General features: G+C 44.9%; 1 protein-coding gene across 1 annotated transcript in view; it reads right to left on the minus strand.

Moving 5' to 3' along the window:
* Nucleotides 1–24641, minus strand: part of OXSR1 (oxidative stress responsive kinase 1) — a 103243-nt gene that overhangs the window by 66447 nt on the left and 12155 nt on the right. Inside the window, exons 2-3 of the mRNA XM_036738489.1 lie at nucleotides 22631–22743; nucleotides 17558–17666 (exon numbers count right to left, since the gene is read on the minus strand). Coding sequence (XP_036594384.1) covers nucleotides 17558–17666; nucleotides 22631–22743 — 222 coding nt within the window. The remainder of the gene's footprint in view (nucleotides 1–17557; nucleotides 17667–22630; nucleotides 22744–24641) is intronic.

A 24641-nucleotide genomic window follows, 5' to 3' on the forward strand; every position in this document is an offset into this window, starting at 1 on the left:
CAGGACAGACACCTCTTGGCTAGTCTGCCCCTACTCACTTTCTACGATGTGTCATTTTAACCACACGTTGCTCTATTATCACGTCACCAACTCCCTTGAGGCCATCCACAACAACCTCTTCCCTGGCTCTCTTCTTGAATGCACCTCCCCCTCACACAATCCAAAGTCACCAATGATCTCCTAACTGCCAACTCCAATGGCCTTTTCTCACTCCTCATTCCTCACTTCTCCGCCAATCACGCACTTCTCCGATCCTCTCTATGTTTTCAGGATACCACACTCCCCTGGTTTTCCTCCTACCTATCAGACCATTTCTTTGTCTCCTTTGGTGGATCCTCATCTAGGTCACATCCACTAACCATGGGCATCCCTCTTCTCTTCTCCCTCTAGACTACTTCACTTGCTGATCACACAGGCTAAGATGGATTTATCTCTATGCTGATGATTCTCAAATCTACCCTTCTTGCCCCAATCTCTCTACTGATCTCCAATCTCACATCTCCAACTACCTCTCAGACATCATGAACTGGATGTCCAATAGACACCTTAAACTCAACATGTCCAACTAATCCACAGTTGGTGGAGTTGTGAACTGATCCAACCATTATGGAACTAGGTCCAAAGGGCTATGGAAACACTGCCAGGTCAGTAACCCAAAGGGACAAAAAAAGGTGGGGCGAGGGTGTGGGGGAAGGATGTATCTATATAAAAATACATGTAGCAGCTCTTTCTGTAGTGGCAAAAAAGTGGAAATTAAGGGGATGCCCATCAATTGGGAAATGGCCGAACAAGTTGTGGTACATCATTGTAATGAAATACTACTGTGCCATAAGAAATGGTGAGCAGGCTGATCTCAGAATGCAGAGTGAAGTGGGCAGAACCGGGAGAATGCTGTGCACAATAATAGCAACACTGTGAATGACTTGGCTTTCTCAGCAATCCAATGATCCAAGACAATTCCGAAGGACTCATGATGAAAATGCTCTCCACCTCCAGAGAAGGAACTGACAGAGTCTGAATGTACATCACAGCAGACTATTTTTCACTTTCTGCATTTTTTGTGTATTTTCCCCCCTCTGGGTCTGTGTCTTCTTTCACAACATGTTTTGCATTACTGAACATATATAACCTATAATCAAATTGCTTACCATCTCAGGGAAAGGGAAGATGAGGGAGGGAGAGAAAAACTTTGGAATGCAAAATTTTTTTAAAAATGAATGTTTAAAATTGTCTTTACATGTAACTGGGAAAAAATAAAATATTATTATTTTTAAAAACCCAACATGTCCAAAAATAAACTCACTGTGAGGGCAACCCTGTCTTCCCAGTCCCTCAGGCTCCCAACCTGGCATCATCCTGGACTCCTCACTCCCTCTCCACCCCCATAGCTATGGCCAAGGCTGGCAATTTCACCTTTGCAGCATTTCTCCAAAGCACCCCCTTCTCTCCTCTGACAATGCCCCCACTCTGGTGCAGGCCCTCATTACCTCATGCCTGGACTGTTGCATTAGCTGCTGGGCGGGGGGGGGGGGGGGGGGGGATGTTGCCTGCCCCAAGTCTCTCCCCACTCTAATCCACTCTCCATCTAGCCACTAAAGTGATTTTCCTAAAGCACAGGGCTTGCCCTTTCATTTCCCCTACTCAATAAACTCTAGTGGCTCCCTATCACCTCCAGGATCAAACACAAAATCCTCTGTATGGCATTCAAAGTCCCCCCTGCACTTCCCCTGCCCCAAACACAAACCCCGACTCTTCAATCCAGTGACGCTGGTCTCCTGGCTGTTCCACAAACAAGACGTTCCATCTCTTGGCTCCAGGCATTTTCTGGCATCCCCCAGGCTTGGGGCACACTCCCACCTCATCTCCCCCACTGACCTCCTGGCCTTCCTTTCTGTCTCCACTAAAATGTCACCTTCTACAGGAAGCCTTTCCTAATACTTCTTAAGGGTAGTGCCTTCCCTCTGTTAACTATCTCCTCCTGAACCTGCATCTAGCTTGTTCATACACATGCGTTTGCTGTCTCCCCATTAGACTGGGAACCCCTGGCTCCTGCCTGTCTTTGAATCCCCAGAACTTAGCACCATGACTGGCACAGAGGCTCTTAATAAATGCTGACTGACTGAAGGCCAGTATAAAAATAGAATCCCTACTAAATAGCATCTGAATCAGAAGAACTGGTAAGAGTTAAAGCTAGGAGTAGAAACTCTCTTGGAATTTCATAGGCTTCACTTGTTTTAAACAGGATTCCACAGATGCTTGTTCCTCACACTTGACTCTCCACCTCCAGACTCGGAGCCTTTTCTTTGGCCGCCTCCCGGGTTGCAATGTTCTTCCTCCTTGCCTCTACTTCCTGGCTTCCTCCAAGTCTCAATTTAAAGGCCCAGTTTCTGCAAGAAGCCTTTCCTGAGCACCCTTAATTAATGCTAGGGACTTTCCTCTGCTGATTACCTCCAGTTCAGCCTGGACAGAGCTTAGACAAGCTCATAGTTGTTTCCATGTGGTCTCCCTCTTAGACTGGGAGCCCTTTGAGGTAGGGACTGGCTTTTGGGCCTTTCTTTGTATCCCCAGTGCTTAGCACAGTGCCTGGCACATGGTAGGCTTGTTGACTTAACTGGTTTCCCTCTAACTTCTAAAGCCATTACAGACAGATTCTAAGCTCCTTTACTTCAGAAAAAGCACATTTTGTAAAGTCTATTGCAATCAAAGGTACTAATTTGCCATTTAACCTATTAAACAAAATATGTGGGAGGAGTATTTCTAGAGCCCCACAGAATGACACCCCACTTTCCCTGCGAGCTCACTCTCACTTCCCCTAATAAGTGCCCCTTCTGATTGTGCCAGGCTGTGACAGCACCCCAGCCCACCCAGGAGGACTTGGACTTCTCAGGCCGAAGCTGAATCCAGCCGGGTGACTGGGGGAAGTCACAAAGTCCCCACAGTCAGTTCCCTCAGTAGCACAGAAAGGGCAGTGAGTTGGGGAGAACTTCAAGGCCTCTTTTGTTCAAAAGCTCTGGGGGCTCCCTCGAAGGGACAAGTCAAGTTCTCCACAATTTGGCTGCAGCTGACATGGCCAGACTTTGTGGCTGTTACTTCCCTGCCCTTCCCTCACTCTAAGCTCCAGCCAAACTGGCCTCTTGGCGGCTCCTGGCTCCTTCCAAGGCCAGTCCATCTCCAGTTTCTGGGCCTGTGAACAGACTGCCCCCAGCCCGTGCCTGGAATGCACTCCCTCCTCTCCCATCAGATGTCCTTAAACTCCATTCAAACACTGTCTCTTACAGGAAGCCTCTCCGGATCCCAGCACTTCCCCCTGGCTCTATCATCACCTTGTTTTTACTTTAGGCATATTTTATACTTATTTATCTTTGTACACTGTTGTGTCCCCCAATAGAATGGAAGCTCCCTGAGGCAGGGACTGTTTGATTTTTCACTTTGTAGTCCCAGCAGCTGGCAGTGCCTGGTGCTTGGCAGTAGGAGCTTAATAAATGCTTATGGATGGACTGGTGAGGCCTCTTCATCATTTTCTCTACACAGGCCTCCTGCCATCTCCCCTCCCTCTGCCTGCTTCCCTAAAGTCTTCCCTGGCCCCACCTCCAAGTCCTAATGACATGGATGCTAATCAGCTCCCTGTCAGAGAACCTGGTTCACCCATACCTTGTGAAAGAACATACGGATGTACCTTGAGGCCCTTCCCGGGCTTTAGGGTCAGTGACTCAGCACCAGAAGAGGTCAGGAATGCAGCTGAGCAGACAATAAATCTGCGCCCTACATCTACCCCCAGTTACCTGTGCCTCCTCTCAACCCCTGAAATGACTTTCTCCTTATTTTACATGAATTAAATGCATTTCCATGTTGATTGCCTCTCAAGTAAGCTCCCTAAGGTAGAGACTGGAATTTTGGTGTTGGTATGTCCCACTGCGGAACACAAGGCCCAACACTCAGCAGGTGCTTAAATATTTGTTGGTCAATTAAAGATCTGAAGAGAGCTGAGGTCTGAAAACTGGGGAACCCTACACTGTTTGCTCATTACTGGCCAAATAACCATACCTGGTTTGCAGGACAGCCATCACAGATTCAAACTGGCAAGTATGGGGAATGTTCCTCCTGAGTTATCAGTCTGAAGAAAACATTGAGCCAGAGGACGTTAGAAGGGGCCTGCTCTTGGTATGAAAGGCTTCAGAGTCTGGGCCTAGAGACAGGAGAGGCCTCCAGCCTGGGCAGAAGCAGAGCACAGACTTTCTGCTGCTGCCAGACAAGAGCATCTTCCTTTTCGAAAAGACCCAAGGGAAGAAAAGGCTTGTGGGCTTTAAGCTAAAGGAGAGTAACACCCACTTTTCTCCTGAGGGAGAAAAATCCAAGGCTTTTAACTGAGCCAGAAGCTGGGAGCAGCAGAGCAGCATCTACTAGAGGCAAATGGTCTGGCCTGACGAAACAGCAAGAGAAGAAATCGAGCTCAGCTGAGGGCCGGCTGGAAGTGAAGAAGTCAGGACAAGCAGGAAAGAAGGCCCGGAAGAACAGAGGGCATGGGAGGCTGGTATGCTCCCCATGCATGTCCTCCATGTGTGCTTATGGCTACTCTTCACAACAAAGCCTCACACATCCACAGCATGGGAAGGTTTGCAAAGCCCCATCCATCTAGAGTCGTATTTGGCCTTCACAACAACCCTTCAAGGTGGGTGCTATTATCATCGTGCCCACTTTAAAGAGGAGGAAGCTTCCTAAGCTCACTGGACGACTCTGCAGCAGTTACTTGGCTCCACAATCTCCCTCCCCACCACCTGCCAGGACCAACTGGACCCTGAGGCTAAACCTCGGTGAACTATGACGATCTACCCGAACTGGATCCCTCAATGATTAACATACTCCCACTCCATCACACCCTCCCTGGCTTGGTGGTTCTGAACCCCATTCAGCATTCCACACAGATTGTTCCCTTATTCCTCTCTCCCCCTACACCTAATTCTGGAATGCCTGTGCCACAGGAAAACAAAATAACTTTCATCTTATTTCTTTGCCTTGCATTTTGTACTCCAAGAAACTTGGCTCCCTCCTGAGGACCCAGACTCCCTGGTCACCCTTTCACTCACAACCCCTGAGAGGTGGTCACGACTGGGGCATTACTGCTCCTCACTCCCCACTGACACCTCTAGGCTCTCCCTCAGCCACCACAAATCAACAATACTTCCTCGTTTCAGGTTTATCCAATACCTAATTATCACCCAATCATGATTCTGGCAGCTGCAGTCTACAGCTCCTTAGGATACTCTCCTTCGGTCTTCAATGAGGTCAGTACCCTCTCACACTCTTTCTCTCCTCTCCAACTCCTGAACTCACAGCCACGCCAAGAGATGGTGATATCCTTGGTCTTACCATCACCCCATGGGCTCCATTTTCATGTTCACGAACTTGGAAATTCCTTCCACCTCTCCCTCTGCCTTGCAGCCCCTAACCCTGTTCTTCATCCTCACCCAAACCCCTTCACACTCAGTGAAGCTGTCCACCTCTCCACTGGCCTCTCTCAAGTTCGTCACCCCATTATCCCATCACCAATTTTGCTCTGCCGAGCCCTGGCTTTGAATTAATGCCACCATCCACTGTATCTACTCCTCCTCTTGCTGCTGCTGAACAGAGCTAGGGAAAAATCAAGAAATGGAGCTGACTGGGCCCCACTATGTGTTACATAATCTCAAGCAGGCCCTCACTGCTGCAAGGCAGTCAATTCCCTGACTCACTCACCATAGTAGCTCTTCCAAATCTTTTCATCCCTTCTCAAGCTTCAGTTTGTCCTGTCTTAGCCTATCTGTGGTCCCCTGTCCCCCATTTGACTGGGAGCCCCTTGAGGGCAGGTACTGTCTTTGGCCTTTCTCTGTATCTCCAGCACTTAAAAGGGTGCTGGCTCCCAATAAACGCTTGTTCACTCACAAGAGGTCAGCAGTGTCTCCAGGGGCCCAAGGCTAGTTATCCAGACTCTGGCTTTCCTGACTCCAGGCTCAGCATGCCACCCACCACACCACCAGCTGCCTCTTCCCACTTGGTGTATTTCTGGGACAGTAAAAACTGAGGAGGGAATGTCTTACTGTTCTTTATCTTACTCTCTCATTTGATTAAAGGCCTTTGCTTTACATTAACTGTGTCCTTTCAGTATTAAGGATAACTGCATCTGTGGCAAAGTCAAAGGTATGGTTTTAGGGGATGTGGACCCACAGATTGCTTTGTACCTGGGGCAGCTGAGGGGGTGTCCCCAGGCACCAGACAGAAATTTCTCCATATTTTACTTATCTGTATGTATCATAACTCATAATTTTTATAGCTCTCACACAATATTCTAGATGCAGTAGGTACTTAAAGATTAGCAAATAAAGGCATGCCTAGTGTAGACACAAAGTAAATCTTCAGTGCTTAATAGTGACTATCAACCAAGAGGAGCCAAAGCCAAACAGCGGAGCAGACTAGAAATATACTAAAGCTTCATTACATTAAAAATGGCTCCAAACCCTCCTAAGCCAGCTACCAAAGCACACCAAAGACCAAGACGGACTAGGCTGCAAAGAGAGGCTACACTACTGAAAGAGCCAGATTAATTACCTAAAACAAGTGCATCATATCCTCAGGTCATAAGACCACCAAACAGGTTTAGGGACAGTCAGATGCTCCCCTTCCTCTCCGAATAGCACATGGTGCAGATTAACCTACAGCCCACCAAGGAAGTAACAAACTGCCCAATGAGCTGGTCCAAATGAAAACACGAGGCTTGCTCTTAACTACATAACTATGGCCAGAGTCTGCCATCTCTTAAGGGAGAAGAATCATTTATTAAAATTCTTTGAATATAATGTTTAGAAAAGCTGCACTGTATTTTGTTTTTGCAAAATGATAAAGATTTCACACCATTCTTATCTGTAATAGTTTATATAGTTTTATTATTTTATCTTCCTTACACCAATTAATACAACACAACATAAAGACCAGCCAATAACCAATGTCTCTAGAAAACCCTCAGCATGTTCGCCATGTTCTACAGGGTGTCCCTAAAGTCTAGACACATAGGAAATCTCATTAACCGTTTCGCCGAAGACTCCATGGTGTTCAGGGACTTCTTTTTCTGGGGTATGCTAAAGAAGAAGATGTACTCAATGGAAATCACAGATGAGACACACTTAATTGAACGCATAAAGAGTGAATGTGCTAAAATTGACGACGATATGGAGTTATTGCATCGAGTTCACGTGAATCTTGCAAAGCAAATGAGGGAAATCATATTGAAGATGTTATTTGTTAATATTCCAATGAAATAAAATGTTGAAAATTTCATTCATTTCATTTCTTGAAAATATGCATTTTTGCCTATGTGTCCAGACTTTAGGAATAGCCTGTAGTTCCTCTAGGAAAGACAAGGATGAGTTACAGGCCAGGCAGAAACAGAAGGGCAAGGAAGAAAGCTTAGGGATGAGAGTGGCAGAGATGGAGGAGACTCAAGCTGCACATCCTAGACTCTGGGCTTGGTTTGTTCAGGTTTTCAAGCAGAGGGGGCGAAAGAGGAAGACAGCTGAGCAAAGGGGGAACTCCGCTTTTTCTGAGGTTAGCAATTCACTGGCAGACTTAACTCTTTTGGGGTGAAAGAGATGAATAAACATTCAAGTTCAGACTCATTAGCTTATTTTAAAGTACATTTTGTGACCCCACTGACCAAGAGCAATTTGGCAATTTTCTTTTACCTTATCTACAAGGTAGAGCTAGGCCAGCCCGACACAGCCCTCTGGCCAAATCCCTGCTGCACCTCCTTTCTTGGGAAAGAAGATGATCAAGGGTACTGGAGAGTCCCCCAGAAAGAGCATAGTACAGGAACCAGAAACAAAACAGACTCTTGAATTAAGTTTCTGGAATTCTATGACCTCGGAAGGTCCTTGCAACTCTGATTTTGTGATTCTGTGTTTCAGAGACTTACCTTTTAACACCTACCAGCTATTTCCCTCTTTCAATAGAACAAGATTTTTAAAACTACTGATTAAAAATGTCTTTAATCACAGTTGGGAGCTAATAAAACTTGCGAATGATTATTTGACTCTCAGTTCAACAGGGCTTAAGCTTAAATGATACCACTAAGTGCCTTGCTTTGGGGTAGCCCAAAATAAGGTGTAGTTTACAGAAAAGACTAGGTGTAGAGTCAGGAAGACTCGAGGTCAAATCTGGCCTCAGACACATGCTAGCTGTGTAACTCTAGGCAAGTCACTTGACCCCTACTGCTTCACTTTCCTCATCTGCAACATGGGGATAATCAGGACACCGACTCCACAGGACTGTTACGAGGAGCAAATGGGATTTTTGTAAAGCATTTTTTACAAATCTCAAAGCACTATACGAATGGTAGCTGTTATTTAGAAGCTATTATTGTGATATTATGATGTTATTACAGCTTAGCTGAAATGTTACCAAATTACTAGACCAACAAATCTACTCCAAGTCATTTCATCTGTCTGACCCCACAGACCGTAGAAGATTTTATCCCTCCAGGGACTCCCTCCGTGACGAGGATAAAAGGAGGAGACTACTCTTCCCGTCTGAATTTTGTTGGCTAAGTTCTATTTCAAAGTAATATTATTAAATTAGAAGTCAAATTTGTTTACAGCAAAATTACTATTTATCTTGATACATACATATATATATTTATATTGTAAGCAAATATACACACACACACACACACACGCACACACACCTGTCAAGCTAAATAGTTTCCATTCTCTGAAAACTTCCCTTCACTCTAAAATGAAACAAAAGATTAAGAAGTAACTTTTAAAAAAAGACTCACGATTTGACCTATAAATATAACCCTTTCTTAAACAGTAAAGACAAAATCCCCTACATTCCAATTTAGGCTTAATTACAAGCCATGCTTTTTGTGACAGACTCTCAAGTCATATTCAGGGAGAATGGTCCTGGTAATAATGGCAGCTGTCTAGTCATGGAATCACGTATGTGGCTCTCTTTCTTCAGCTGGACGTAACTTTTAGCAACATAAATCCAAAACAGAGTTTTACACCTTCATTTTGTGGCCTAATTATTTATTGCTGACACATCTATTCAATCGGGTGCAAAATCTCAGCGTCACCTCTGCTGCCCCTTTCTCTCTCGCCTGTCAGATGCCCAATGGCACTAGAGACCTAGATGAGAGGCCCTCTCCACACCACCTCTCTCTGCCCACTGCCCACATGAACTCTGGAGGGAGCACTGATTAAGCAGGCCTTCCTTCTCTCACCAGCCTGGCCCACAAATTTCAGAACACAGCCTGGCTGATGTTCAGCTATGGCTTGGGCCATACAACTCTGCCAAAAATCATCAGTGGTGCCATACTGTCTACAAAGTCAAGTTTAAAATCCTCTGCTTGGCCTCCAGGTCACCCCACAATCCAGGTCACTCCACTCTCATACAAATATTCAACATTTAGACTCACCTGCAGAAAAAACCAGACCAGTGGCTGCCCTGGGCTCCCCTGCATCTAGGCCTCTGCTCCTGCTCTTCCCTTTGACTGACCTCGATTCCCACAGTGATTTCAAGCCCCACTCTAGGGCTGTGCTGTCCAACTCACAACATCCTTCTTCACTATCCTCAACAAGCTTCCTTTGAAGCTCTCTATGAAGGGGAACCAACACTCCACTCTTGGATCGCTCCAAATATTAGGAAGGTTTCCATTTGATTGAGCTGAAATCTGAGTCTGTCAGCTCCACACCACTGCTTCGGTCTACTTCATAGAGCCACGCAAAATAGGCCAGAGAGGCCGTCAAACATGTGGCCGGCTCCCACATTCTACTTCTCTTTTCTACACTCTACTTCCCTGGCACCATCCATCATCATTACGTGCTGAGTTTGCAGCCTCTGAAGTACCCCCATCTTTCTAAGGCACTGTGACATCCAGCCTTTCTTCCTGCACCTCGTGCCTATGGGGTTGACTTTTTTAGCCCAGCTGCAGGACTTTATATTTACATTGGTATTTCCCAACCCCGACAAGGGCTTTTCTGGAGAGGACCCAAGAGAGAAAGGGCCAGCCCAGCTGCACAATATCTAGGATCAGTCAGACAATCTCAATGATGTTCTGTTACATGAGGCCTGGGGTTCTTAGCCTTTTCGTGGGTCATGGGTCTCCCAACAATCCATGAAGCCTATGGACTCCTTCTCAGAATGCTTTTATATGCATAAAATATGTAGGATTGCAGAAGAAACAAAACATACTAAGAAAAAAACAGTTACGAAACTATTTTAAAAATAAGTTCATGGGCCCCAAGTTGAGACCCCACTCATGGGATTGTCCCCTTCCTTTTGCTGAACAAATGAATACCCTCAGCAATTGGGCCACCCCATTCCAAGGCTGGCAAACTGCCCACTTCAAGTCCCCCAAACGCTGGAAATCAAGGTCCTACATACACTGAGTGTTAGGAATGATCGGCTTAAGGTTTTGAAAGGCTCCATCCTGCTCTGGCCTCTCGCTGTCACCAACACTGGGAACCATGGCTGGGGTTCACTCCATATCCTCTTCTCGTCAGACTCCATCTTCTGGAACTCACACAAGCCAGTTTCTCTGGAGGCAAGCCCCAAGCATTCCCACCCTAGGTCAGAGAGGAGGGAGAGGAAGCCTTCCTCTGCTCTCAATCCCCTAATAACAGCTAATACCTATTGCAAAGTGGTTTACAATTATTATTGTCTTTGATCCTCACAATAACCCTGGGAGGTACGAATCCCCATTTTACGGAAGAGGAAACTGAGACTAGAACAGGTAAAGTGAGTTGCCCAAGGTCACGCAGTCATGAAATGTCTCAGGCTGGGGTTTGAACTCAGCTCTTCTTGACTCTTTATCTACTAGGTTCAACTCCAACTCTTCCATTTCCCAAATCATCCTCGGCCAATCAGGAGATGATGCTTCTTCAGCATCTCTCCCACCTGACTCTGCTCTGTCCTCACACAGTCAGCACCCTAGGACTCATCCACATAGTAGTCAGAGCAGAGGTTGGCCCATACCCTCCAGTGGCTCTCTCCTGCTCTGGAAGCCTTTCCATGCAGCCACAGCTGGTCTAAAGGAGAGTATATCAAGGTCCTGGAATGGGAGCTGAGTACTGAGGTCTTTTCACCCCTCTGATCATTATAAATTCCAGGTAAAGGACTTTGGAAACCCTGGAAAGACTCCTAGTAAGCACAGGTCTTCGCCTTGTCGACCACTTCTGGTCCTAATGAGGGGACGTGACCCCACCAGCACCTTTCAGAGGAAGGCCTCGAACTCGTGGCTTCCTGACTCTGAGGTCCACTCTCAACTACACAACCATGACTCTACAGTGCTAAAACTGATACCATAAACGTGAGCTTCTTCTGTATGGCTTATACAGACAAATTCCAGAACCTGGTCTTAACATGAGCTGGAGGCTTCAATAATAGAAATCAGTGGCCATTTGGCTAGGCCTGGATCTGACCAAAAAATAAGTAAAAGAAATTTACTGAGGCTAAGCCCAAGATCCTGACAATTCCAGCTCTCAGTAACCCTAAATGCTGGAGCCTCCTGGAAAGTCAGGAGTCCTAGAAAAAATAAAGTGAAATGCTGACCAAAAGGCTAAATTCAGCAAAATGCAGCTTACCTGTGGTACTCCTATGTTCTATAACCAGAACAAGCCCAAACCAACACAAAGGCGGCCCCTGAAACCAAGGAGAGAGATGATCACGGCTGACATTGTAATGACTTCCCCTGAAATTAATGTTCAGGGGACCCTATCATTCTGAACACTTACTTATTTTTGAGCATAAACTGGCATATGCTAAAATTCTTTTTAAAATGATTCTTCTCCTTTGAAAGCCCTGGGTACTTTGTTGAAGTCCACAGTCAACTGTAACCTGCCAAGATAGCAGAGCATGAGTTGGCTTTAGCTTTCCTGCGAGAGCTTTTGTCAAAACTGCCAGCAAGACATCCGGGCAGACCAGGGTGAGTGTCTTTGGAGTTGGGCACCAAGGCTATTCTGAAGGTGGGGCCCAATTCTATCTCCCTTTTCAAAAGAGGAATTACAGTAACAATTCACCTACGATAAACAGTCATGTGGGGCAAGCCAACCAGGCCTGAGTTTCATTTTGCTCAAACAGTTTCTTAGCTGCACTTATAAAGCTGGAAAAAGCCACATAAACGAGCTGAGAAGCCAAGGTACCCATCCAAAGGGCTGCTCCAGGGCGCCCATGTGTCCAGTGGGAGTCCCTGGATGCTCTCGAAAGGAAGAGAAGAGCTCTCCTTGGAAAGATTCTCACCTTTGCTGCTCTTCCCGATTCACATCATTCTCTTTAGCACCTGTAAGGCCCTTTCTGTACATCCCTTCATTCTGATCTTTCTACAACTTGTGACAGATGTGGGAAGTGGAATTATTAGCCCCACTACTGAGATATGGAAGCAGGCTCAGAGAATGGGAAACTGACTGGCTTCAGCTCAAGGCCAGAAGAGCCGGAGCAAGGATGGAAGCCTAGGGCTCAGAACTGACGTTCTCATCCTCGTCCTGACTAAGGTGACGGTCAGCCTCCTCCATGGAATTTAGGAAATCCTTTATTTGGTTCAAACAAGCCATAACTGCCAAGTGCTCAGAAGGGCTGAATAAGTTGCTACCCTGAAGACAAGGAAGGTCTCAGGCATTAGCTACCAGAAAAGTGCCCCAGAGAGGTATAAACAACCACGTAGTGCAGGCAAAAATCAAACAAATCCCACCCTTCTTACCTCCCAGGCTTCTCAGCAGAAGCCCTGACAAGTCACTCAATATGCTACTACCCAAAACCCATCACTGCCTCCTTGTTGAAAATAACATTTCAAAACCAGTCTGATGTCCACGCCTCAAGGTGAACTATACTTGAATCCACTGTCTACTGTGTGTAAAGAACACCGACACACCCTGGTACCTGCACATACTCTCAGTTATGCAAGAAACAGATGGCAATACTATCGCTAAAAAGTCTGGCCATTTAAAACTAACTGAGCCTTTGCCATGTAAACATGAAGAGAGGGGGTATTTTTAAAGCAGCCTTTGCTTTCCAAAATGATCACTAACTAAACTAATGGATTATCATCAAAATTAAGAATCTTGCTATGAAAAGCTTCATCCCAATCTCTTGGCATACTGGATAAACATCTATCTTTCCTACTAAGCTAAGTGGCTAACAGATGAGTCCTCATTCCTAAGACCTAACAGGAGAGGGAAACTAGAGACTTGGAAAAACAGAGATGAAACCACTGAAAGGAAGGTTTCTGAAAATGCTGGATGACCCCAAGACTTCCTCTTGGTCTCAGAATTTTACACTAATTGAAAACATCTATCAATAGGACATATTTTAAAACTGGTATCCTGTGGGGCAAGGAGGAGACTTCCTAGACTTTAAGCTAGTAACCGATGCTCCCCAGCACACAGCCCTTTCCTTATGTAACAGAAGGGAACATAATTTTGTCACTTTACTCTTCACTACTGTCAGATAAAAAAAGACCCCTGAACATGGAGCCATTGGCACTGAGTAAGTACAGCTTTCCAGGGTCCCTGAGGCCTCCTCTGCCTGCAGAGCCAAAGGAAACAGCAATGCCATCACCCAGAGGGTCCACACCACCCCTGCAACACCCTATCACCAACTATAAATCACACTCTAAACACATGTGTAATCCTAAGCCTCACTATCCTCCTGACTAGCCCCCAAAATCAAACCTTAATTCCTCCCCAAACACTGTTCCTATCAAAAACACTGCCCTGCCCTTGCCCTCCAGCCTTCCTGAAGATTCTCTCTAATATTACCCCTCTTATGAGCCTAACCACTTAGCTGGGGGAAAAAAAACCATGAAACTGCCCATATCCTTGTTCTAATTATGAAAGAGAAAAAAATCACAAGACAATTACTACATCACAAAAGAAAAACAAGTTGGGAGAAACTTTTAAAATCTAGCACTGGGGCAGATTGATTGGGACAATATTAGGCACCAGAAAGGAAAAGGAAGCTGTCTCTCTATCCAGGAGTAGATTCTAAACTTTAATAAATAAATAAAGCCTCCAACTGCACCAGCCCCTAAGTTGAAGTTTTTAAGGACAGAAAGTTTGGGCACGTTTTTTAGGGAGCAGGGAGATAACCAGGAAATAGAGAGAGGCTGAAGATTAGAGCTGTGAAGGGATGATAGGAGAGGCAAATCTGCCAGCAAAGACGGGCAAGGGTGGGGTGAAGGGGCCATGGAGAAAGGGCCGCCACATGACCAAAGACCCGAGTGAAGGAAAAGGGTGATGAGGGTTGTTAGATGAGAAGGCCAGGGCCAGGGGCACTACTGGAGTCTTGAGGAAAGCACATTCTGGAAGAAAGGGAAATATGTTTTCATCCTATGTCCTCCAAGACTGACCCTGGTCACTGCATTTACTTCATCAGCCTCGAAGCTACATTTTGCACAACTCGGCCAAAAAATTTTTTAAAAAATAAAAGAGCAAAAAAAATATAAATGAAAGAAAGAATGAATGAATGAATGAGCAAGCAGGCAAAACAAACTTGAGCCTGTGTTTTCTCCACCTTAAGTGAAATCTGCAACTGCAAAGACATCAGCTGCTATGAATGATCATTTAGGAAAGTCTGCTCCCTTCTAGTATTTTCATAAATTACGTCCTCAATGTGTATAGATCACTCTTAGAAAAAGCTAAGAAAGATGAGAACAGAATGAACCTGGAAGAGACAGAGGCCATGCGAGGTTCTGAAGCCCCCCAAACAGCTGATCAGATCTATCTGTACCTTAGGAAGGTTACTCAGGCCACAGTGTGAACAAACAGCCTGGCAGAGAGACTGCTTACAAAGCTTTTTCTGAATTGTGTCTTTCTAGCAATAGACTCCCCTACAGCCCAGAGTCACCTACACTTTCTCACCCGGCCCTCCTTAGGTACTTCCCCAAAATGGGATGGACCAGAATTAGGGGCACAGGGTATAGCTCTCTGGGTGAATGAAGCTAATTGGCCCAGTTACCTTACCAACCCTCAAGTCAAATGAGCTAGCCCTAACATTCTCAGAAAACAGATGGCTGGATACATACTAGATGTGGGGATAATCTCTCACTCCATAGTAAAAAGATTCTTGAACCTAACCAAAAAAGTGATTCTATCTTCAGCTTACTGTCATATAAAGGACAGGGGGCCATTTTTTCACATTTTTATCTGTTCCATGGGTTGCCACAAACCAAGGATTCATCACTCAGTGCTGCTGCTGAGGTGCAGTTACCAGCCCAGTCTGGCAGCACACCCACCCTCAAAAGCCTTCCAGCTTGGTAGAACCTGACAAAGCTTACATTCCGTTGGCACAGCTTTGGAGAACTCTGAGTTACAGCCATGTCACAAGGAGGCAAATGACACATCCGGAAAACCTCTCAGCCAACTCACTGACCATGTTTACAGAACTGAATTCCACCAACAAAAGCAGCCTAAGCACAGCATATGAGAAATGCACATCTGAATACAGGAGGGCACAAATACAGGGCAGCATCCATTTAGCTCTGCTTCATCCCTGCCTACAGATGCTCCCACCCCACCCCGTACCTGCCATGTTACTAGTACACTACGTAAAATGGCCTTACCCAACACTTCCTGCTTGGGCAAACAGCGCCTTGGGTACTGTTTCAGCAACTCAAGGATCCATGATCTCAGCGATATAGGCATCCCCTCCACTGACACAGACTGCAGCAATCCTCAAGCCTTAACAAATGGTCTGAATCAGGGGCTCTGACCAAAAATTTCACAAGTCTGTGGTCAGCCTGATGTTGAGCCTCTCAGAACTCAGACAGACAGGTCTGAACATACTCTTCTAGTGTCTAATAAATAAAAATTCTTAGGAGCTCCTTATCTAAAGCCATAAAATCGGGACTTCAGTCAGGCCCATCTTGGTCATCTCTCTGCCTTTAGCAGTGGACAAGGCCTGTCATGGCAGAGAGGGGTTCAGCACACTGGGACTAGGGATTCCCCCAAGCAGGTCTCCCTAGCTCATTCTTGTCACCATCAATGTTCTCTCCCGATGAGGCACCTTGTCTGATGTTCTCATTTAAGAAACAAGTATTGCACCCACATTTGGGCAGCACTGAGATAATACAATAAAAGTAGCATTTCTCCTTTTATATATTTAGACCAGAATAATGATCTCCCATCACTTCACTGAGATACGGTCTTTTCCTACCTCAGTGTTAATCTGCCTAAAGGTAGATGGGACAGCCTAGAAGCCAATGTTAACATCCAGAAGGTCATTTAATTTCTGGGTGGTGAGTTAGATATCTTTAATACACAGGATCTCTCCTGCTCGTACTCAGTGTTCTTCCACACACTTTTCTCTAACTCATTTTCTTTCAGGTGAGATGTCTAGAGAATCAGAGTTTGAGCTGAATCATCTGGTCCAACACACTCATAAGCAGGAATCCCCTCAAAAAAGATTCATGACAACAGGCCATTCCTTCTGGGACTGAAGACTTCTGTTGTCAATGAGGTAAACTTTGCTCTGGGACAATACAAAGTCTTAGAAAGGCCATTTCTGTATTGAAATCTGCCTCGGCGCCATCCCTCAGGCTGAGTACAACAAGGGTAGTACCGTTTCTACACACCAGCCTTTCCAAAGATGCCTGTCACAACCTCCTGGAGTCTTACCTCCTTCAGGCTAAACACCCTGCTTTCTTTCAACTGATCCTCTTATTACATAGTTTGGAGAATTTCCCTTGTTGCGCTATGATGCTGGATGCACTGTCGCTTCTCAAAGGCCTTCCCAAAGTCTAATGCTCTGAACTGTATTCTGACCAGGCCAGGGGGCCTACTACAACAAGACCACTGCCACCTCCCTCAGTCCATACATCGGGTTAGCGTTTTTTGTCCTGCTGGCCATTTATAATGCATTTTCAATCCCATACTTGGGCAGTTCATTTTGGGAAGCAGGTATAGGACTTTGCATTCATCCCTCACTTTATTACAGGGAATCCACTCTAAGCTGTTATCACTTTTGGGGTCCATATTGTGCCATGCCTCCCAGTTCAGGTCACTTGCAGATTGGATAAGCAGGCAAGCCAGTGCTTCCTACATGACCTCAAACCACCATGCCCTTAACAGAGATTTGCTGCCATGAATCTTTGCTTTCATTCCAGGTTATTGACAAAGATGGCAGAGCAGTACCCTAGAACAGGGCCCTGTGTGAGATGTCCCAGGCTGACTGACCTGAGGCAGCACCTCGGGGACTGTTTAACCAATTCATATCCACCTAACTAACTGTACTGCCTTCGAGCCTATCTCCTCAATCCCCACAAAACTAGACTGCAGACGTGCAGGAGACGTGCTGCCTTGAACCCCAAGTCCCAAAGGGAGAATGATGCCACCTGTATGCAGAACACAGTAATTACCTGACACACGGCAGGGGCTCAAATAGTAAACAATAAGTATGCACATGATAAAAGAAGAGTTAGCCCCCGGAAAAAAAATAAAAGAGTCTGGCATTTTCTGATCCATTCGTGTCATTATCAAACATAAGCTGGTAACATTTAAAAAACAAGTGAAGTCATGACAAGATGGGCCATCCTTACCTCCACTGAGCAGCCTCATCACCAGCCAAAGCTCATCTTTCACCACAAAGGACGTGTAGTAAGACACAATGTTAGGATGATGGCACTGACTCATGGCTTGAATTTCTTTCTGTAAAAGGAAAGACAAAGTGAGCAGTAAGGCACAAATGGGGAAGATGCCCTGCTCTGTTTCTCTGCTTCTGCTCGCTCCCCAATTCAGCAGTGCAGGAGGATGGGCTGACCAGCCTCTCCTCGACCACTCCCACCTTCACCCATTAAGATGGGCCGCCTTGCTGGGAACACGCTCCTTCCACACTTTCTGAAGGCTCTGTTTCCCTCCACAGTGAAGGCCTTCCAGGGGGTCTGCCCTTAGCGCCCCAGCTTAAATGGAGCTTTTGTTCTCCCTATTTCTGACAGAACTTTGTCTAGACTTAATGTAATTTTAAAGTTGGAAAGGACCTCAACAAACCATCCGGCCTCACACACAAGAAGAATCTGGACAAATGGCCCCTCATTTTGTGGAGGGACCCAGGTCAGCTTCCATTGCCCTCCCAGTCCCACTACTTACGGACCTCACAGACAAAGAACATACCACTTCAGCAGTCCCTTCTTGTTTCTAAACCAAAGATTTAAAAACAACAGAATCATTACTGTGACCAAGGTTTTATGAGGTGAGGATATTTTAAGATTCCACCTGAAATGAAGTTTTCTCTCCTCTAGGATGAAATTTTAAAAAGGAAAATTCTACAGTTTTCTCCTGATTATGAAATAGTAATAAAATATAATGAAAGGCCATGTTATTTAAGGAGTAATTATAATTACATAACCAGATAATTCTTTTAGATCAAACTGTTGGCTCCATAAGTCTAAACAATTCCGGGTCTTTACCTAACCAAGATCTTGGGATGATGATGAAGAGAAATGTCTAGAGACTGCAGTGAGAATGAGAAGGTTAACAACCAAGTCCCCCAACTGCTATTTCAAATCCCCTGAGAGATCTGCAGGGTGCCTCTGGCTCCAGATCAACAATCTACTAATGAAGCCACCTCTCCTTCTACTAACAAGGGACAGTGCCGCTCTCTAGAATAAATCACTTACATTACTGATGAAGCCTAGGCATGGTCAAGAGATGTGGTAAAGACAGCATTTGTCAGGAAAATAACCAAAAAGAACAACCCAGGCCCAAGAATCTCACTTCAATCAAAGACAATGGGCAAGAAAGAGTCTTTGCAGCGTCCAATGTTTGTGCTTCCTGTAGCACCAGAGAGCACCTCTACATGAACAAAAGGTGTGGTCTGGTTTCCTCCCAGAGAAGGTGAAAAGGCTAGAAAAAATATCTACTTTCGGGGATACTGGGGAAATTAAGAGTTTCTTCAAAAAATGCAAAAAGAAACAAAAATAAGAGAAATGTTTTATGTGTATATATTTGAACGTATCTGTAAAAGTGCTTAGCGCCGTTCCTGGCACACAGTATGTGCTTCTTCCTTTCCCTCTTCCCAAAAGAATGCAAGCTCTCTGAGGCAGGGATTTTTCATTTTATCTTTTCCTTGCCAGTTCTTGACACACAGTGGTGGCTTAATAAATGACTTTTAACTGACTGACTGATAAAGAAGGAAAGGAAAGCTACAAATTTCAGTGGGTTCTGAAAAAGGATCCAAGAACTTAATATTCTGCTGGAGAAGATTAAAACAAGAGAGATACATACTGAGTACCCAAGAATGAAACACTGAAGACACAAGCAGATGCTAAAAAGAGGAAGAAAAGGTGAAATAGTAGAGACCAACGTGGATGCACACAGAACTCATCGACAAATTCTGATTGTAAAGGGGGAAGCAAGGGAAGGGAACTGACAATGACTAAACAAAAGTAGCAGGTTCTCTGCAAATGTCAGGATCTTTCACAACAACAATCAGGGGAGATTTCTTAACTTAAAAAGGACAAGAGAAAAACTGACCCCAAAAGCTGACCTTTCTGACTGCATAAAATTATAAAGCTTTTGCACGTACAAAATCCATGTGGCTAACATAAGTGGAAAAGTGGACAGATTGAAATCAAATACTAATGGAAAAAACCTAATCCAAACAGACATCTCCTGACAGGTGAGTGTCATCAGAGGAAATGAACAGTTTTCAAAAGAAGAAATGCAAACCATCAATGACCATGTGGAAAAATTTTCTATGTCACAAATAAATGATATGTCCACTAAAACAACCAGCAAATGTAAAGATGACACCAAACAGACATGGCACTGAGGAGGTTGTGGGAGGGCAGGCTAATTCCCTGCTATGGAGCTCTGAATTCACCCAGCCAGTCTAGAAAACCATTCAGGATTAGTCAAGAAAAACGAAAAAAAAAAAAAACCCACAGCTTCTACCCTTTGACCCAGGAAGTGAGCTGCTTTCATATTTACCAAAATCCTCCTAACAGGTCTGGAATTGGAAACAAAATTGAGGTCTAATTATTGGGAAATGGCCGAATGAACTGTGGTATGCAGATATAATATGATGTTCTTATGTGGTAAGAAAAATGGTAATACTGCTAATTCTCTCTTTCCAGGATCCAATGTAAAGTCCTCTGGCTTTTAGAGGCCTCTCACCCAGCCTCACCCACTTGCTGCTCCTCACACCTAACTCCCCATCTACATCCAGCTATTCTGGCTTCCCAGAGACTCCTCCATCTCCTATTCCAGGCATTTTCAAGCCTGAAAATCTCTATCTCTGCCTCCTGCCTTCTCTAGCTTCCTTCAAGGCTTAGTTAAAATCCATTCTTTTGCAAGAAGTCTCCCAGGTAAGGTTAGTGCTTTCCCTCTGAGATTATCTCCAACTTATCTTGTTTATACATAATTCTTTGCATGTTGCCTTCCCTTCCCCTCCCCCCAACTAGCCTGTGAGCTCCTTGAGGGGCAGGAACGACAGTGCTTCTGCCTTTCCTTGTATCCCTAGCACAGTGCTTAGCACATAGTAGGCACTTAACAAATGGTTGCTGACTGAAGAATTCAGAGAAACATGAGAGGAATTACATAAATTGAGACATAGTGTGATGTAACCAAAACTGTAACATATATAAAGCCTACAATAATGGAATGAAAACACCCAAAGAACACCAAATTCTGAATGACTGTAATGGCCAATCTCCCTCCTCTAAGCAGAGTGGCAAAGTACTCTGGGAACAGAATGCTGTCTTTCCTCTCTGGTCAAACTGCCTGTTCAGTTGGTTTTCCTTGCAAGGAGGGAGGACGGACATGTAATATGGAGAAAAGGCAAAATGGCAACAGGGAAAGGCACGCCTAGAGCCCTAAAAAAGCCTTGGGTTGTGATGAATGTCAAGGATGGCAAAAAAGTTTGGGGTTTTCTTTTGGAAATAAATTTGTCTTGCTATCTTTGTTTTTACATCACCTATACTCCCCAAGGTATTCCTCTCTCCTCCCCGCTTCCAGAAAGCATTCCTTAGAATCAAGTTCCTCCAAAGCTATTTGGGGGACAAAAAGAGCCAAAAGCCAGGAACTGCCCTGATGGTAGAAGGTTAAACTATTCGATTCCCATTTGGGTTTTGTGTTCTCTGCTCTCATTAGGTCATACATTTTAGAAAGGACAGCAGCTAGCTGGGTGGAGTATCTCCAGGACTGGAGACTTTACCACACAAGGGTGGACTTGTAGGCTGGAAAAGAGAAGCATGAGGGAAGAATGAAAGCGGTAAAGAGCATTTAGGAGGTCCCGGCTAAAGGGATCAGAGCTCTCTGCTCTGGTAAAAGAAGCTGCCAGCTGATGCCAGATGCTATGAAAAAAAACTTAAAGATTAGAGTAAGCTTCCTTGCAAGGTGGTCGATTTCCCCTCTTTGGCAGCGCAAGGCTGACCCTGCAAGACTTGTGCAAAGCATCCTGGGCCAGGACAGGCTGCCATGGACAGCTGCAAAAACTCTAAGAGCCCTGACTCAGCACATCCCACCCCATTAATGTGTGCCATTTCAATCTCCTTTCCCACTGCTAAGCACAGGCCTGCCAGGTTGGAAGAGAAGACCAGTAAGGATGAGTATCTTCTCCTCTCCAGGCTACAGCTCCCTGTCCAGCTCACCAGTAAGAGCACATATGGTTGCACCTATTGGGTTCTCAATTTTCTTTCTCCTCAATCTATTAAAAATGAATGTATTCATAGGCAGCTAGGTGGTACATCGGACTGAAGATCTGAGTTCAAATCCAGCCTAGCTGTGTGATTCTGGGCAAGTCACATAACCTATTGCCTCAGTTTCCTCAACTGTAGTATGGGGATAATAATATCACCTACTTCATAGGTCGTTGTGAGGATCAAATGAGATATTTCTAAAGTGTTTAGCACAGAGTCTGGCACTTTGTAGGCACTACATAAATGCTAGCTCATTATAATCATAAATATTACTATTATAATTATTGAAAATGGACAAATTTCAGCTGCTGTTACTTGGAACTGGGGGGACTAACTAAAGCATCAGTATTGATGTTATAAATTTCAGGCATTTCAAGCAAAAGTTAAGAGAATTATACCCATAACATTTTTTGGAGGCTAAATTGTCTACATTGGTCAAAATGGAACAGAATGAAATATTTAAAATCAATACAAACTTCACAGTCACATAAGCAGGGCAACACAATCTTTTCTCTCTCCTGATGGCAAAGCTGCCCAGAACACACTGCTGACCAAAAATCCAAATGAGTTCTTTTTTTTTCCCCATGCTTTTGAGAATATCTCTACTGTGTTCTTCCTCAGGTTTTTTGGAGGGGAGGGAGATGGGGAGATCAGCCCCAAAAGGGCCGATCACATGCTGTTGCCACCTTTCAAATGGAAAGGGAAGCCAAGCCAGCAGCTGACAGTGGCAGCTGCAGCAGCAGCCTTTCTAAGCACAGAGACAGCAAGTGTGGCATCACCAAGCAATTGGCGTGCCAATGAAAACTGGCTAATGGGCCGTAGCCTGCTGACACCTGAGAGATCCTAATCATGGAACAAAGAGTCAAAGCCCACATCAATGAGAAACAAACACCCAAACAAAGCTTTCAATTCCTTTCCAGCCCCACTTTGGTGCCTCTGCTAGGTTCCCAGGCTAGCAAATGCAGTCATGTGTACCAGGAGCTCATCCATGCTGGTCTGACATTTTTCAAGGTTTATCCGTTTGATAGCCACTTTCTCCTTCTTGGGGGTACAGTATGCTGCTTGGACCACCGCAGTCGCTCCACTTCCTAAAAAAACAGTAAGAAAGAGGTAGTTAAAAAAAAGGATGAGGATTCTGGAAGCCAATATTCAGTACATTCAGTGAGAATTTCAGCAAATGGGGAGTGAATAACTTAATTCCAGCCTAAATTCCACATAAAGTGACAAAAAGGAGATGCATATTGGAAATAGTCCGTTAGTAAACATTCCCTAGATTCATAGAGCAGAAAGATACACAAAGGTCCCCTAGCCCCGTGTTTCTTAAACTGGGTTAGACACAAGTGACATCACAAGGAGCTCCACAAAGAAACCTGTAACAGTGAACCATCTGTATCAGTTACATAATTGGATATTAATTAAAACTGACCACGTGACTAACCATTAGACTCTTAATTAACGGTCTAGATTCAATCACTAAGTGCCACCAACTACAGGACATGCACACAAACTGAGGGCTGTTGGCCTGTCTCAGGAGAACAAATATAAAATCAGCCCTTAGCCATTTAGTTTTAATTTGGGAGTCGTTTATTATTTTTTTACTGCAAGATTTTTGCAGCAAACTCTCATTATGGATAATTGAGTTGATCTGGAAGTCTGGAGGGCAGGAAATGAAAAGCATTAAAAACCAAGACCCTAATGATGAAACAAATCAGCATCAACAAAGCTTATTTGAAGAAAAAACTTAGATGTCGATGATTTCCAATTTGGATTTAGGAATCCCATTCTCTGTGCCAAGAACGTCTTCTCTGTCATTCCATGGCCCTAAAGGGCTTCAAAAGGACAGCTCCAAATTCACTGCAGGAGCCCTTCCACACCCGATGTCCTCTGGGCTACTTTCCCGCTTCCCCAAGGCCTTTCTATATTCAATATCTCCTTAGTGATCAGGCATGTCTCTCTGAAAGGATTGCTGTCTCCCCAATCAGGCTGCCGTCTCGTATAACATCACCAGCTCCTCATTACTCGAATTACTGTAGATACACAACTGTAGGTCAATTTTCAATTCAACTCAACCAACATTTATCAAGCAACCACTGCGGGCTGAGCTCCCTGCCACGTGCTGAGGGAGAGCTCAAGTTTGTGTAGAACACTTTCCACAAAAAAAGCCCTTTCATAGGTGAGGAAATCAGCTGGCCCCCACAGCTAAGGGACTGGCAGAGTGAGAGGCCTGCAGACTTTCCACTGTGCCACCGCGCCCACATGACAAAATAAAACCATTTATCTCGAATAGCTCCATTATGTTAGGTAGGTAACTTGCTGGCTAGGTGCAAACCACAATCCCTTCACACTTTAAGGTGAGTTAATGAATTGTTCTGGCCAAAAAAAAAAAAAAATCTCTTACCAGCTCTAAAGCAGACATGCTGCCTTCCCTCATCGATCCTCCCAAATCTCAGCCATTAAGGACAAAGATGCACAAAGACTGCTAAGGGGGGCCCATTCCTCCACTGCTTCTTTCAGGATCCTGCTCTGTCCTGCCTCTCCTCCCATCTAACTGCTCCTTCTTGGGCTCCTCCTAAGAATTCCACCTGCTACCAGAGGGCCTTCCCAACCACCTCCCCGAGGTTACTGTCTTCCCCATTAGCTCCTGGGGAGCCAGGCCTATTCAGGGCCTTTCTTCTTTGTATCTCAGCACACAGTACAGTCCTTGGCACCGAGCAGGCCCTTCACAAATACTTGCCCTTATGCTCAAGATCTGGCACAGCCTGACTCCAACCCACCCCCCAGGCTCATCTTCCACTAGACCCCATTCAAAAGAAGAAACACAAGTTGTAAATCACCACATGAAAAAGTGGTCAAAGTGATCAAAGAAAATGCAAATTAAAACAAACTCTGAGATGCCACTTTTTGCTCACCAAACGGGAAAAATACTTCAAAGTTCAAACTTGATATGCCTGTGGAAGAATCTGCACCCTCGTTTTCTGGGGGAATT

This window comes from Trichosurus vulpecula, chromosome 9 (genome assembly GCF_011100635.1).
Source record: "Trichosurus vulpecula isolate mTriVul1 chromosome 9, mTriVul1.pri, whole genome shotgun sequence".
In the NCBI taxonomy this organism is placed as follows: Eukaryota; Metazoa; Chordata; class Mammalia; order Diprotodontia; family Phalangeridae; genus Trichosurus; species Trichosurus vulpecula.